The sequence below is a fragment of the Ambystoma mexicanum genome, chromosome 6q (assembly GCF_040938575.1).
Source record: "Ambystoma mexicanum isolate Mex_15411 chromosome 6q, UKY_AmexF1_1, whole genome shotgun sequence".
NCBI lineage: Eukaryota > Metazoa > Chordata > Amphibia > Caudata > Ambystomatidae > Ambystoma > Ambystoma mexicanum.
This window is the reverse complement of record NC_090937.1, coordinates 485,499,909-485,514,476: the sequence shown is the minus strand read 5'-3', so window position 1 is coordinate 485,514,476 and position 14,568 is coordinate 485,499,909. Positions and strand designations below refer to the sequence as shown.

General features: G+C 45.4%; 1 protein-coding gene across 5 annotated transcripts in view; it reads right to left on the bottom strand.

The window, feature by feature from the left end:
* The window catches only part of CENPE (centromere protein E), a 2,471,681-nt gene extending 2,470,054 nt beyond the window's left edge, over window positions 1-1,627 (bottom strand). For 4 of the 5 annotated variants that reach the window (XM_069630968.1, XM_069630972.1, XM_069630971.1 and 1 more), the window contains exon 1: window positions 1,418-1,626. In XM_069630968.1, coding sequence (XP_069487069.1) covers window positions 1,418-1,473 — 56 coding nt within the window. In that variant the 5' untranslated portion in view covers window positions 1,474-1,626. Of the gene's footprint in view, window positions 1-1,417 lie in introns of all 5 variants that reach the window. The other variant, XM_069630970.1, reaches the window with a different exon arrangement.
* Window positions 1,628-14,568: the final 12,941 nt, after the last annotated feature.

The window sequence follows — 14,568 nt, the reverse complement described above, 5'->3', positions numbered from 1 at the left end:
CGCTCTCGACAGAATGTTCGCCATCTGTGGCATCCCCAAGGTTGTGAAAACGGATAATGGGCCCCCTTTAACAGGGCAAGACTTCAAGACATTCTGAGAATACACAGGATTTCATCACAGAAAAATAACACCTCTGTGATCCTAAGCGAAAGGCAGCATAGAGCGTTTCATGAGCAACATCAAATGCACAACACAAATTGCTCGACTCACAGGCGAACCCGTGGAAAAGATGCTATGTCAACTAATGCGAGATTACAGAAACACCCTGCACCGCAACACAGGGAAAACACCCTCTGAGGTGATGTTTGGGAGAAACTAAGGACCAAGCTCCCACAAATAACGCAAGAGGACAAAAGGTACAGTGGCGATCAAGAAATGCGAGAACAAGACTCGACGGAAAACTGAAATGGAGAGGAACCGATGAAAGGAGGCGAGCGAAAGAAAATTACCTTGAACCAGGAGATGTGGACATTGCAAAACAAACACAAAGTTGCAAAAACATCGCTGTGTTTGGAGAAGAGCCCCTCACTGTCGTTCAAGTGAAGGGATCCCTCATCACGGCTGAAGGTGACAGGAAAACAACAAGGAACTCTTGACATGTCAGGCGGATGCCCGGAATCTTGCCTTTTACCAGCCCCACTTCACCAACTCCTCTCATTGAGTGGGATGCACCCTACAAAGGAGACAGATTATTCCAGCGCCGAAGTACCACCCTGGCCGTGTCAGGAACGTAAGGAACAGACAGACCAGCGACCACAAATAACTCGTAAGAAACCTCACAGGCTCAATGAAGAAATTAACCAAAGTGGGACTTTATGTTTATTATTGGGGGGGGGGGGGTTGTGTCGTCACCAGCCCATGTCACGTGTAGACGGACACGCGAAGGAAGGGAAGTATAGTTTTCTAGTTTGCTGTAAGGAAATAAAGACGTGTTAGAAACCTCTCTCCAGCCTCGGCCTCCTTTGTGATATGCATGGTGGCGAGTGGCCTGAATGCAGAGCGAGGGTTCACATCAAAAACTCCACATCCATGATGTTTACTATCTTGACATGCAAAACAATAAAGCTGCTTTAAGTCACTAATAAAATGTGTTCAACCTCATGAATAACGTGCTGGAAGTTTGTGACACAGAATCTGCATATCTATATTTGTTAATTACACAACTTATTTTACCAACAACACCCAACCCTCTCCCCCTCCCTCCCTCACAAAAAGTTTTTGGATGCAGACGGAGTCCACTAGTTACTTTTTTCCACTTCCACCCATGTTTGCAGGCATCCACTGATCACTGCAAAGGGAAGGCAGCCAAAGCATCTTATTGCAACTATGAAAAACCCAGAGGTTTCATGCTCTTCCTAGGAGAGCCGGTGAAGAGCATGAAACCCCGAAGATTAGGAAGGTCGGCTGACAGTCTTACCTCTGGATGAGCGGCCGGACCCGCAAGCAAACCTTCACTGCCCCTTCTTCCGCCATTCTATCAGATTCCACTCAGCTATCAGACTAGAATGCAGATCTATCTGAGATCAGCTGTTCTCGCGCGCAATTTGAAATGTCCTCCCTCTATGCGGCCGCGTCACTGCCGATTCCGCTCCCAGATGGCACTGGAAGCCGGAAGCAAGCCCTTCCTGCGAGCTAGTGTCTAGTTCCCATCCGAGGAACGGACCATAGCAAGCCCCGCCTACTCTTCTTCACGTGACTTTGTGCACGTTGGTTCCCTAAGATACGCGTAGTGTTCGACATGCAGACCAGGAACTAAGGCGGCTCAGGCTGCTACTGGTAGGTATGGTGGAAGCCAGCAGAAATCCATAGCTCTCTACCATTTGTGTTGCAAAGGCGGGTGAAAACACCCGATTTTATTTTTGGCGGGTGAGAGGCCCATTGAAACGAATGGGCGTGCTGGAGGCTTGGCGGGTGAGGCAGCTGTTAACAAGGCGGGTGACACCTGCCAAAAACGTGTGAGTTGAGAGCTATGGGAATCATTTAACTTGGCATTTTCCTCGCGATACCGGAACGTGCGTGTTCTTTGGCTGAGATTTAAATTGGCGTTTTCCTGAAGATGGGAAAGGCGCTGCTTGCTGTCTAGAGATGGGTGGGGCACGGTCTCCGGGCTCCCTCCTTTCGGCCGGTACCCCCAGATGCCACGGGCGTCACCATGGCTGCGCAGTGCACAGCGCAAAATATTAAATGTCAATTGCGCGGGCAAAATGGAATTAAATGGTCAACTGTGAAAAAATAAACGGGGTCCGGTGCCCTCTCGGGTCGCGTTTGTTTTCATAAATGGACATTGCTTTGTATTATGCTGCGCGGCGTAGGCAAAATGGAAAGAAATCCCCTTTTTTTGTCTTCACATTTGACCATTTCTTTCCATTTTGCCTGCGCGGCGTGGGCAAAGTAGAAAGAAATGCCCATATATGAAAATAAATAAACGCTGCCCTGAGCCAGGCATTTCATGGGCTCGTCCTGGGGTGGGCTTCTAGAGCCAGGCTTGGCCCTACCCATGAAATCCCTGGATCCCCCAGCTCTACTGCAGCTGTTAACTAAGTGGTATTAACTGGCCATTGGTGGCAGCAGGTGCAAAGTGATGCGAGTAACTGGCCCTCTAATGGCAATGTCTGGCAAATGCCTAATACATATACACAAGCCAAAACTGTTGGCTTTGCCAATGTTTGGTTTTAACAGGACTTCAGTGAAGGACACACATAAAATTGAGTGGCTAAAGGCACACCTGTAGACATTTTTATTACACCAGTAGTATGTTTATGGCTTCAATTAAGTCATTAACTTCAAGCACAAAGTTTGATGGTAAGGCTTAACTAAAGCAAGTTCAAAGGGTTCCGCTGAGGAGGTGTTTTGGGTGCAGAGGGGCAGGAACTGGGTGGGAATGGCCATAGGCATTAGCATAGCCATGGGCAGTGAACGGGTGGTTAAATAACCAAACAACACCTTCAAGCTTTCTGTCCCTCCTCACTTGTCATTTCTCCCTATCTGTACTCTCTATACAATAGTTTCAGCTTATAGGTGGCATGCCACCTAATAGCTCATACTAACAACAATTGTGACACTATTTCGGAGTAACACTTTTACTTTGTTCCAAAGTTCATATAAACCTGGCTGTATGTGTCTCCTAGTGCCAACCTCTAGCCCCAACCACAAATTATTCTCCTTTAAGACAGGACCCCCAAACACATCCTGAAGCCTCCACCGTAGCAGCTATTGCCGTACATCATGTCCCAATGTGGGGTGCCTTGAAAAGCAGGGCTGCAAACATCCCCACAGAGTCTGGGGCTTTTAAAATATATTTGGTAGCCTTAAAAAGGGCCTAGAAGGATCTTGCGAGCTGTGAGCGACTTGAAAACTGCAGTTAATAAATGGAATCCGCCTCTGTTTTTTAAAAAATGGGTCATGTAGCGCCCATTATCAAACGTTCGGGGTTTCGCACGGACAAGAAAGCAGAGTTCCTCAAGCCTATTAACCTGAATGCTTTTAACAGTGGCAACAAAAGGCAATTTTCATCAAGCAGCAGCTGAAAACATTGAGCAACAAAGCCGTGTCTCCTTCACAAAACCACAGAGGGGTTGCGCGTGAAGAACACAGCTCTGAAAGATGTGGCAACTTGTGGGCACTACTCAACCCAGTAAATAAATACATTGTAGTTCCGTTGCCAAGCAACATAAACTTTTCTCAAGGCCTGCTCCCAGTCCCTGGGCGGAAGTGACTGTGACAGTGCAAAGCAAGCTACTGTAGGCAGAAGCCTCGGCTTGCTTTGCTGTTTTAAAAAAAAGCATGGGTAACTATCCTTGACTCCTTTGAAATGTCTCAACATATTCGAGTTCCAACTCATATCAGGGGCCATACCCTGGATTGGGTTGCGACTCTTAATCTTAGTCTTGTTGATCCGCAGGTGCTTGCATGCCCTTGGTATGATCACTCTTGCATTCATTTTTCAATTCAGACGGATTATTCTGAAAAGAAAGCGCCTCCTCCTAAAATATCTATCATGACGCGTAACCGTAGGAAGTTAAACCTCACACATATGGCGGAATGGGCCGCATATCTCAACAAACAGATTAGTAGTATGGACAATCTTGATGAAATGTCCTGCACACTTTCGGAGGCGTTGGGTTCTATTACAGAGACCTTAGCACCATTGAAAATTAAATCAATCTCTGCAGAGGTACGCAACACGTGGTTCAGCAAAGTTCAGCTACTTAAATCTAAGAAAACCAATCTTTTACACACCTGGTGCAAAAATAAAAATTGTACGGACCTTGTCGCTTATAAAAAAGCTGCAAAGGTCTACAAGACAGCAATTTACTCTGCCAAGAAGGAATGCTTCGACACCAGGATTAGAGAAGCCAAATCGGATACCCCGGAATTATTTAAAATCTTAAAAGAACAGGCTCATGCACCTAGACCTGCTAAAGCCACTTTTAGTAAAGATGAGGCATGGTGTACGGAGATTCAATCTGCCCTATCCAACAAACTGGTTAAAATTCGAGAGGGGATCGAGGCGAAGAAATCCAATCTGTCGACTCAGGGTCTAGAAAATAGTTCCTTAACCTCCATCAGAAAACCGGAGGATCAAGCTGTGTTCAGCTTTCAACCCATCTCAGAGCAAGATTTGTCTAAGATAATTTCTAATTTAAAAAGCACAAGCTGTAAAGGAGATACTTGCTCCTCGCTTATAATTAAAGAATGTTCCCCAGTTCTCATTCCAGCCTTAACCAAGTTCGTTTTTGCCTCCCTTTCAGCGAATGAAGTTCCCGGCAATATAAAAAATGCATGGATTACTCCATTGCTAAAAAAACTAATCTCTGCCCCCTCACTGCTTCTAATTATAGGCCCATTACCAACACTCCGTTCTTGTTGAAGATTTTGGACAGAGTGGCCTATAATCAGATTGCGATCTTCCTGGAACAAAATCAGATTTATCATAAATTTCAGTCGGGGTTCCGTCTGAATCACGGCACCGAAACAGCTCTGCTGGCACTTAAATCCCATCTCCTACAGAGGATGGATGTTGGTCATATCTCACTCCTTATGATCTTTGATTTGTCGGCTGCCTTTGACCTGGTGGACCATGACATACTGTCCACCAGGCTAAGGCAGAACGCCAATTTTTCGGAGGAAGCAACTAATTGGGTCATCTCTTTCTTGAAGAATAGACAAAACAGAGTGGCCAGCGACATTGCAGAAGCAGAGGCGACTGTACTCACGTATGGGGTCCCTCGTGTCGCCATGCTTCTGTAATATATTTATGATTCCCTTTTTCCAGATGCTCGAGAACGAGGGGATCATATTTGCAAATTATGCGGATGACACCCAATGTGTCATCCCCATATCTGGTTCCCACACGTAAGACGAATCAAGAGTTAATGAAATATACAAGAAAATTCAGGAATGGATGGTTCTGAATGGTCTAGCCATAAACAGTTCAAAAACTGAGCTTCTAATTATTGGCTCAGAGGCCAAATTAGATAAGCTAGGTTCCAGCTACAAATCTTTCATCATAGATGGCTGCCATATTGAGGTTATGAGTAAGGTGAAAACTCTAGGCATTTATCTGGACAAACATTTGAGTATGAACGCACAAGTGAATAATTTGGTCTCATCTGCTTCATATTTTCTTAAGCTGTTTCGCTGCCTTAGACCTTTTATTTCAGAATCTAATGCCGAAACCCTGGCAAGAGCCATAATTGGCTCCAAGATCGACTATTGTTGTCTACTTGTAGGGTTGCCGTTATCGGACATTCATCGGCTGCAGGTCATACAGAATGGCGCAGTTAGGGTAGTGAAAGGCCTATCAAGAAGAGACCATGTGTCGGAGGCTCGGCGCAGCCTGCATTGGCTACCGGTGCAGGCCAGGATTATGTTTAGGCTTCTCCTTATCACTCAAAAATGCATACACGGAGTTATGCCACTTTACTTGAAAGAACTAGTCTCAGTAAAAAATAACATCCGATCCCTTCGTTTGGATGAAACAAACACTCTGGCTATGCCACGTTTGAAAACCAAAAAATCCAGAGACTCAGCCTTCATCTCAGCAGCACCCCTTAAGTGGAACTCGTTGGCAGTTACATTGAGGACTACCACCTGCGTGGAAATCTTTAAAAAGGGGCTAAAAACCACACTCTTTTCTTAGGCCGGACCAGACCTGTGTATGATTTCCGCATATGAACATGTCTTGGAGTTGGTTTCTACTCCTGTATTTTTTCGTATTGTTTGTGTTGTCGTTTCTAAGCGCCCTTAAGCCTTAGGGTACCCGGTGCGCTATACAAATGCAAAACATAAACATGAAATGTGTGCTGCAGCCTCATAAAATGACACATATGAATCACAGACTTAGTAAAACAAGTAGGTAGAACTGGTTTTAACAATTTAACACGTTCTGAATGTTACAATTATACAAATCATTTTGATGAATATATACTTTTTATTAAAATGTGTGTAATGGACTGGTTTTTTACAACGAAATCAAAATAATGCTAAAAACGGTGCAATTTTATAAGTTACTGTTATTAAAACGTAACATTCTAAGTTGGATGAGATATACCAACATAAAGCTGTAAACAACTACATTTCAAGATGACGGCTTTGTAGAAAAAACAAGATGGCTGCCTCCATGTTATGTTAATGGTAAAAGACCTTTGTACCGCGCAATATCACCACCGGAGTGGTCCTCTGGTGGCTCTGAAAGAGGAAGGGTGGGGTGGTTAGTGTGAAGAAGCAGGAAAAATGCAAGAGAGCAGTGATGTGCTTTTGGCGGCCTTAGCCCGGTGGGTCCGTTGGCTGGGACTGGGGTGTTTGCGGCTTGTAGTCGTTGTGTACTGTTGTGCGTGTCTATGTGTGTTTTTGTTTTTTTGTTGCAATGTAGTGAACTTTGTGCAGTTTGTTGTGCTGTAGGTTTGTGGTTGTGTTTGGTTTGGAGTTTGAGAGGTGTATGCAGAGCGGGAAATTGTTAGTGCAATTGGGTAGTTGGCATCTTTCTCCTGAATTGAGGCGCTGGGCTTCTGTAATCTCCCCAGGTGGGCTTCGGGAGTACCCCTGCGCCTCTTTCCTGATCTGGGTCGTCATAAGAATGGTTGTGCTAGTAATGCAAACGTTTATTCCTTCTGAGCATGCAATGCACACTTGATATGGTGCTTATTTCCTCTGTATACTACTGTGACACAGGAAATGAGTATCATACCAAGTGTGCATTGCATGCTCAGAAGGAAAGACCATTTGCATTACTAGCACATACATGTTGGACACATGGGTGGTCAATTTTATGATTTCAAAGTGCACTTTGTTTTTATGCAAACCTGCCAGCATTCTATATTCAGGGCACACACATATTGCAGCATCTTAGAACATTTGCTACAGTGAAAAGAACAATTGGGGGGCAAAGCCTGTGAGGGGGAAAGGGCGAGAAAGGAAACCCCTTTCCTCGTGTCCTTTTGCAGAAGCCCTGGCAGTTGGGAACACGAGGCAGTTGAGAAGCAAAGCCCATGAGAGGGAAAAGGAGAGAGGAAACCCCTTTTTTTGTGAACTTTTTCAGAAGCCCTGGAAGAAGAATACCAGGCAATTGGGAAGAAGAGCCAGTGAGAGGAAAGAAAGCCCCTATCCTCATGAACATTTGCATAGGTCCTGGCAGGGGAGTATCCCAGGCAATGTAAGGAACTCATGGTGGCAATTGTAAAACAGACACACGCAATCACAATTGAAGGGTATTTATTAAACTATAAAATGGGTGAGATAAACGCCTAATCTAAACATAAATCTAAGATGGGAGCAAGCTACGACCATCAAATAATAATAATACAGCCCAAGTGGAGTCTAGTAAAATGAAAAGGGCCTACACTAAAAAACCTTCCTTACTACGATGCTACAAAATAGTGTGGGATAATCTTCACAAGAAAATAAAGTGTTCCCAAAATGAAAAATCAGGATGTTAAAGCCGGGTACTCCCTTCCCCACGTTTTTTAGCAGGGGACAAGGTGGGACTCTCAAGCACAGCACACTCGTAGGCTTCTCAGACACGAGGTTACAGTTCCTTTTCTCAATATCAGGGCCTTCTGTGCACAAGCCTCTTTGCTGCAAAAGTCTCTTGCTTCGGAGGGCCTGATATGTAATAAGCAACAAAACAAATGTTCCTTCTGCATATCGGGTGGTTTCTCTTCACTCTAGGATCCCCCTATGTCAGGCTCCGATCCTTCTCTCAGTTACCATAAACAATAAGACAAAAGTTCCTTTTCTCATTGTTAGCCTCCCTCCGTCAGGCTCAGACCAACCATTCACTGTCAGTGTTAGCCTCCCTCCGTCGGGCTCAGATCAACCATCCACTCAGTGAGGTTCACACTTGTCATCACAGTGTTCGCAGGTGTATTAATGTTCAGCCTAATTCTCAGACATCCCTCAGCCGGGTTCACATATGACAGGCAACAAAGTTCACTTGGGTTATATCGCAATGTGGGAGACACTTCATTTAGCTTTCTCCTGACATCCCCCAGTCGGGTTCACATAGCCATTCTAACACAGTTCATGATTTTATCATCTGATTCGAAAGCATGGGGGTTCCCTTCTCCTAACTTTCTCTCAGCATCCCTCTGTCGGGTTCACACTTGCTTTAGTTCACAAGAAAGTCACTCTAGACCCCTCAGGTTCTTTTCGTACCTAAGTCCGGGTCTCAGCCACTAGTCATACTTTCCTTTAGGCCACCAGTCAGGCTTCACCCAGTTCTATTACCAATTAATGTTCTCGGGTGTGTTACTGGTCACCCTAATTCATAGGCATCCCTCAGTCGGGTTAGCATTTGCCCCAGTAACACAGTTCACTTTGCTTCCTCAATGTGTCAAAGACTTTCGATTGTCAAGGGGTTTTACTTGACCCTCTTATGACCACTTTGACACCTCATGCCAGCCTCCCCAAAGGCCTCTTGGTACTTAGTTTCAACAAAGGACACCAGCCAGAGTGCTTCGAATGAGCGCCCACATGGCGCCGGACCACTCTGGGTCTGGTCCTTAACTGTGTTTTCATAAAGTTCAATGCACACAAGTTCTTTGTTATTGCAAGGTTGCTGCTTGCAAACTTGGGCTCAACACAGTTCGGTCCACTATCAGTTCTCTCCGACTCACCAACTGTGCTGAACTTCTTGCCGTTTCGTGCCTCTGGAGTCAAGGACGGCACCACGGCTGCAAGCACTTCTTCCCGCCCTGGCTATCAGTGTGGGGGGGCCCCGTGTACCGCTGACATCTGTCACACCATTCGCCAGCGGCGATTCCTTGCCTTATGTGTCCCTTCTCAGAGGCTTTGGGGGACTGGTTTGAAAAGGGCAAGGGCTATTCCCTCCTCGTTGTCCTTTAAGTTCTCGCCGCCTTTCTCCTACATTTAAACTGCTGTACCGGAATGGCTGCTTCCTCATATGTTTAGCCTTGCTCAGAGCGTGCTCTGCCTTTTATCCCTTTCGGGAAGCGAAAGGGCAGTGAGGTGTGTGTAGTTATCGGAAATTGCCTGACTCTGCCTGGCCCTTGTGTTGGGACATGTCAGGTATACCAATCTGGTGTTAGTCCATTGTCACTCACGGTGTGAGAAAGTGTTTGTGTTGGAAAAGGTGGGGGGGGGGGGTAGAGTTTCTAAATATCCTACTGGGTAGGATGGGGAAAAGGTGTCATAAGGAATGGGGTACCGCATCAGACCTTTTGGTGTCCCCACTTCCACTCACTGAGGACGCCCCCAACCAGGTAAGCCCCCCCCCCACTGGTCCACCCCAGGAACTGGTTCCAATAGTGATGGCTGTGTCCTGGCCACCTGAATGACAGATCGCCGGGGACTAGCAAGTGAGACACTGTCAGGTTTCTCACATACCCTTCCCCTATGCGAGGTGGATATGCCTGTTCTTTGTCCAGGTTCCTTGTTGGTAAGACCTGGGAGAAAACAGGGATGAGAGATGTCCAGGAACTCTCACATATTCCCTTGATTGTCTTTGGCCTGTGTAGGTAGAGGTGAAGTGGTTTTACCGGTCTCTCTACAGTGAGTAACCTATGAATTGGTTTCCAAGGGCTGTTTCAGGTTTCATAGCTTCAGAGTTTTCCCAGTCCCATATCAGAAAGTATTGGGAATAGTAGTCTGCCTGCCAGCAACTCTGGGGTAGAAAGTCTCCAAATGGAGGTGAAGTATCCTGTAATAGTAGAGAAGGTAGGGAAATCCCGCCCCAGAATAACTTCCTCAGGGAGTCCCAGAATTATGGCTGATGATATTTCACAGGATTCACCCCAGATATGAATGTGTACAGGTTTTTTGGGGTACACTTCTTTGTCCCCATGCACACAGATAACTCTAACCAGGGCTGCATTTTCCAGGTCCTTTGTTGTAACTAAATCGTCCTGCATAGAGGTTTGTTTACTACCTGAGTCGACTAAGGCCCTTACTTGCCTCCCATTTACCCAAGACTTTTCATATGTGAAGTAATTAAAAGGTTGACATAAACATATGCTAAAGGTCTCTAGCTCTTCTTCTGGTTCTTCAAACTTTAAAGAGCCTATTTCCATAGGTTCGTCCCTTAGATTCTATGGACAGTGTCTAGCTAAATGTCCTATTGCTGTACAGGATAAATAGACAGGAGGAGATGGTCTGCTTCCTTTTATCACAAGGGAACAGTCCATGGAGGCAAATTATTTTCAACAAAAGGTTCCCATCCATGTGGTATCAGGGTACCACCAACTCATTCACACTGGACTGCTCTCCCTGTAGAAAGAACACGCTATCCCTGCCTATATAGTGCCCTCTGTCCCTTGTGGTAACGCCCAGTGCTCCAGATAAGATTTTGAGGTGCGAGTATTTTACGCATACTTTTCAAATTAGAGAGTAAATGCAATATCAAGAGAGTAAACATTTGTTTTCTCCTCTGCAAGAGAGTAAAACGTATCCAACACATACTATCAAATAGTATATTTTAAAGCACAATATGCAGAGAGGTGATGGAAGTCTTTCTTGAAAGTAACAGCTCTAAAGTTTTAGTGTGTTTGTTGCAAGTAAATTTTTCTGAACAAATACAGTAAAACCTTAACACTGCCAGTTTCGAGGAAAGGCTTCCCTCGCCTCTCTGCCTACCAAAATGCAAGTGCGCACATCCAGGGGTGCACCTAGGCTCAAATTTAGGCAGGGGCTAACCCTTCAAATGTTGGGAGGGGCACCAACTTCAAAGACGGTGGAGGAGGGGCATTTAACTACATTACTCATTGTAATGAGACTATTCCAGTGCAGCGTCAATGTTACAATCAGTTAACTCTCTCAATTTAAGTCTGAAACACCCACTTCTTGCAGATCCTGAAGGCCCGAGAAAAATGGCAGATGGCGTGCAATGAAAGATTCAATATCATAGCATAACAGGACATTGCAGAGTGTGGGGCAGTTCTCTGGGCGGCCCAAGCAACCTCAGTGGCTGGGAGCAACAGGGGAGAAAATGTAATGTTGGTTCTACCACAGTCCGCTATACTAGAATCTCTGGTGCACTGACTGGTTGGTGAGACTGTCTGCCTGTCAAAGCCAGTGTTATGAGACTGGGAGCGGGCCAGTGCAGCAATAATGCAATTCTATATGCCCCATATATAATTGCATTATTGCTGCACTATGATGTGCCTGTGTTTAACAGTTAACTGCTCACACACGTTTACTGGAAGATTGGCTCTTCCTATAGGAAGGAGGGGCTCAGGGAGAAACTGTCACACAGTGGCTGAATCCACCTGTTAGTGATGTTCAAGCGTCTGCATCACCTGGACGATTTGCAGATTCCACTTGTGAGGCTGCTAGGTCAGACTCTTTGTAATTGCCCGACCTTTGAAGAGATTTACTGCACTGTTAAAGTCAGCTGTAAATGCAGGGGATTGTGTGACTAATTGTGCTGCGCTGTGTTGCAGAGCTATGAATGGGTTTGCCAGGGTCACACTTAGCGGTCTGGTTCTATTCAACTCAATGTTAATGTTAAAGGCTATTTATACTGTGCACTATCACCACTGGAGTGTTCCGCTGGCGCTTTGGCGGATCTGATTGGAAAAAGGGTAGGATGGGTTAGTAGGCTTGAGTGTGAAAAGTGCAAGAGAGCTGTGATGTGCTGTTGGGAGCTTCAGTTCGGTTAATACCATTTGCTGTGCTGTGTAGACATCACACAGGTCCCACCACCCAGAAGCTGTATTTCCACAGTCTGCTAGAGACAGCACTAATATGTGAGGGACATGGACAATTGCGCAGGCTACATTAGCCACTGCAGAGCCCTGTCATTTATTCCATAGTTCTAAACATGCTTAGTGTTCTCCTTAAACAGAAGATAGTCCATGAAGAACACTTTTTAGAAAGTTATGTCTGCTTGGGGGATGATCCCATTTAAGAGTACCCGAAAGATTGGGCTTTTGTCGAGGCAAAATTAACATTCCACATCCAAAATAAAAACATGTTATGTCCCTTCTCCATGGATCGAACATGAGTGGTAGCAATTAACCCCGTTCAGATTCAACCACATAAATCAAGGGCCATGCATGGCATTGTTGGTACTTCTATTTCAGGCCGGTCCCCGTCCCCAATCAAACTCGCCAGACAGAACCTGTACTTTTTGAAGAATTGATTTTAAAAAAGCAACCGCTTGCAGCGATTCCTGTGCTAAGCACATGCCCTTTCCACCATGCCCAAAAGTGTGCGTCCTACTCCTATTACAGTAATATGGCACAGCAGTTCACACAAAGCTAGCATTTGCTAAATATGTGTTCCACCGCCATCTACTGGAAAGAAAGAATGGGGGAATTCTCAAAAAAGTACTGTGGCCAGCCTGCGTAAATGGTACGAAAATAAAAAGAAAATTTGGCGTTTTTACATTATTTTACTGCGTAAAAAGCCCCAATACGCTAGTTATCTGGAGGGCTGGTAACGCCTATCTAACAGAGGATAGGAGAGAGACTGGCCCTATCTAGACTTCTTTCATACCAGTTTACTCAACACACCAAATCAGATGCCAAACTTTAAAAGGTGATATAAGGTATGGGCTGTTAATAGCTAGTACTAAAGAGACATCATGTGCATTATGTATGTCTCCAACCCAATAGTGATGCACTGTCCTCACTTCAGGGTTTTCGTGCTGTATTTTAATTTACCATTTGTAGAGAAGCAGACACAACCATTATGAGCCCATCCAGTGTAATCGGAGCTATAAAAATGCCCTTGCTAAAGAGCATGCCTAAACAGGCTGTAACCAATATATAAGGTTTAAAAATTATGTAATTCAATTGTGAGACATATCCATATCCAAATCAGTGGAATATTGTCTGGGGCATAAGGTCACTCATGCCCTGTGTGGTCGACTGGTGTCAATGATACTCGTAATTTTGATCATCTTCTTCAGGACCTGTTGTTTGCAGTGGATGAATTCCTTCCAGAGATATTTGTCTCAGAGGCACTTCGTTAACCTAAAGAATAAGGCACAAAAGCAGGGTGTCAGAGGTAATGAATAATCCTCTGAGCAACTACCCGCAACTCGTATAGTGACGGGTACTATAGTGTGATTTTTGTTTTGTGCTTCCGAAGAGTTAAGCGTTGTGCTATGAAACCGCTGAGACCCTTCTATGGGTGCCAAGTTCATGCACTTCAGAGCAAGGGGACCCCAGGGAAACAAGGGGAGGGAGTAGCATGCTACCCATGTGTGATGTGCCTCTAAGCGTATTTTACCTGATGGCCAGGGGGTTACGTCACTGAGTTGTGTCAGCGAGCTGGTGCCGAAATCGTGGATAACTAGGTGTTCTGATCTTGATGGTCGTGCAGATTAATGAATACCTCCATCCCCAAGTACCACACAGGCAGAATGGCCAATCACTGCCTGTGCAATCTTTGAGGCCACAGGTGAAGTGAGCCGTCAATCTGGAACCAGGAACGCCGGAAGGACCCCCTGAGCGCTGTAATGCAATAAATGGTTATCAAACAAGGTGCAATGATGATAATGTCATATGAAAACAAGTTGTAATAGGGCTTACCTAAGTGTAATGTAAACAAGGCCGCAAATGATTGGACCTATCAGGGGATCAACAGCAGAGTGAATGGGTCGGTATCCAGTGAGGCTTGGATGACAGTTCAACACCTGGGTCAAGATGAATGTGCACAAGAGTCCAGAATCCAAAAACGAGATAAAAAACCAATGGTTACAAGGCCAAAAAAGTTCCAGGCAAATGGCAGTCCGTTATGCAGTCCGTTGAGAGTATCCCGGGTCAATACCAGTAGAAACAGATCCAGGACAATGGTAACAGATGCAAGGAGAAAGACGAAGACAAATCCGTGAAGCAGTCCGTGGTCATAGAGCCTAAGTAGCCAATGAGATTCAAAACGCCAAACAGTCCTTATGAGGCAGCTGAGAAGCACTGACTTCGTGGCTTCCGATGCTTTTAACTGCTAACAACAGTCACATGATGCGCATCACGGAAGCGTGAGGAAAAATCACGTGCTAACAGATGATGAATGCGATTGGTAATCATTCACCTCACGTGATGCTTGAATCTCCGTGTTCCTCGGCGGCAATGCGGAAGTTTCCATGGAAGTTGCCACAGCACTGAG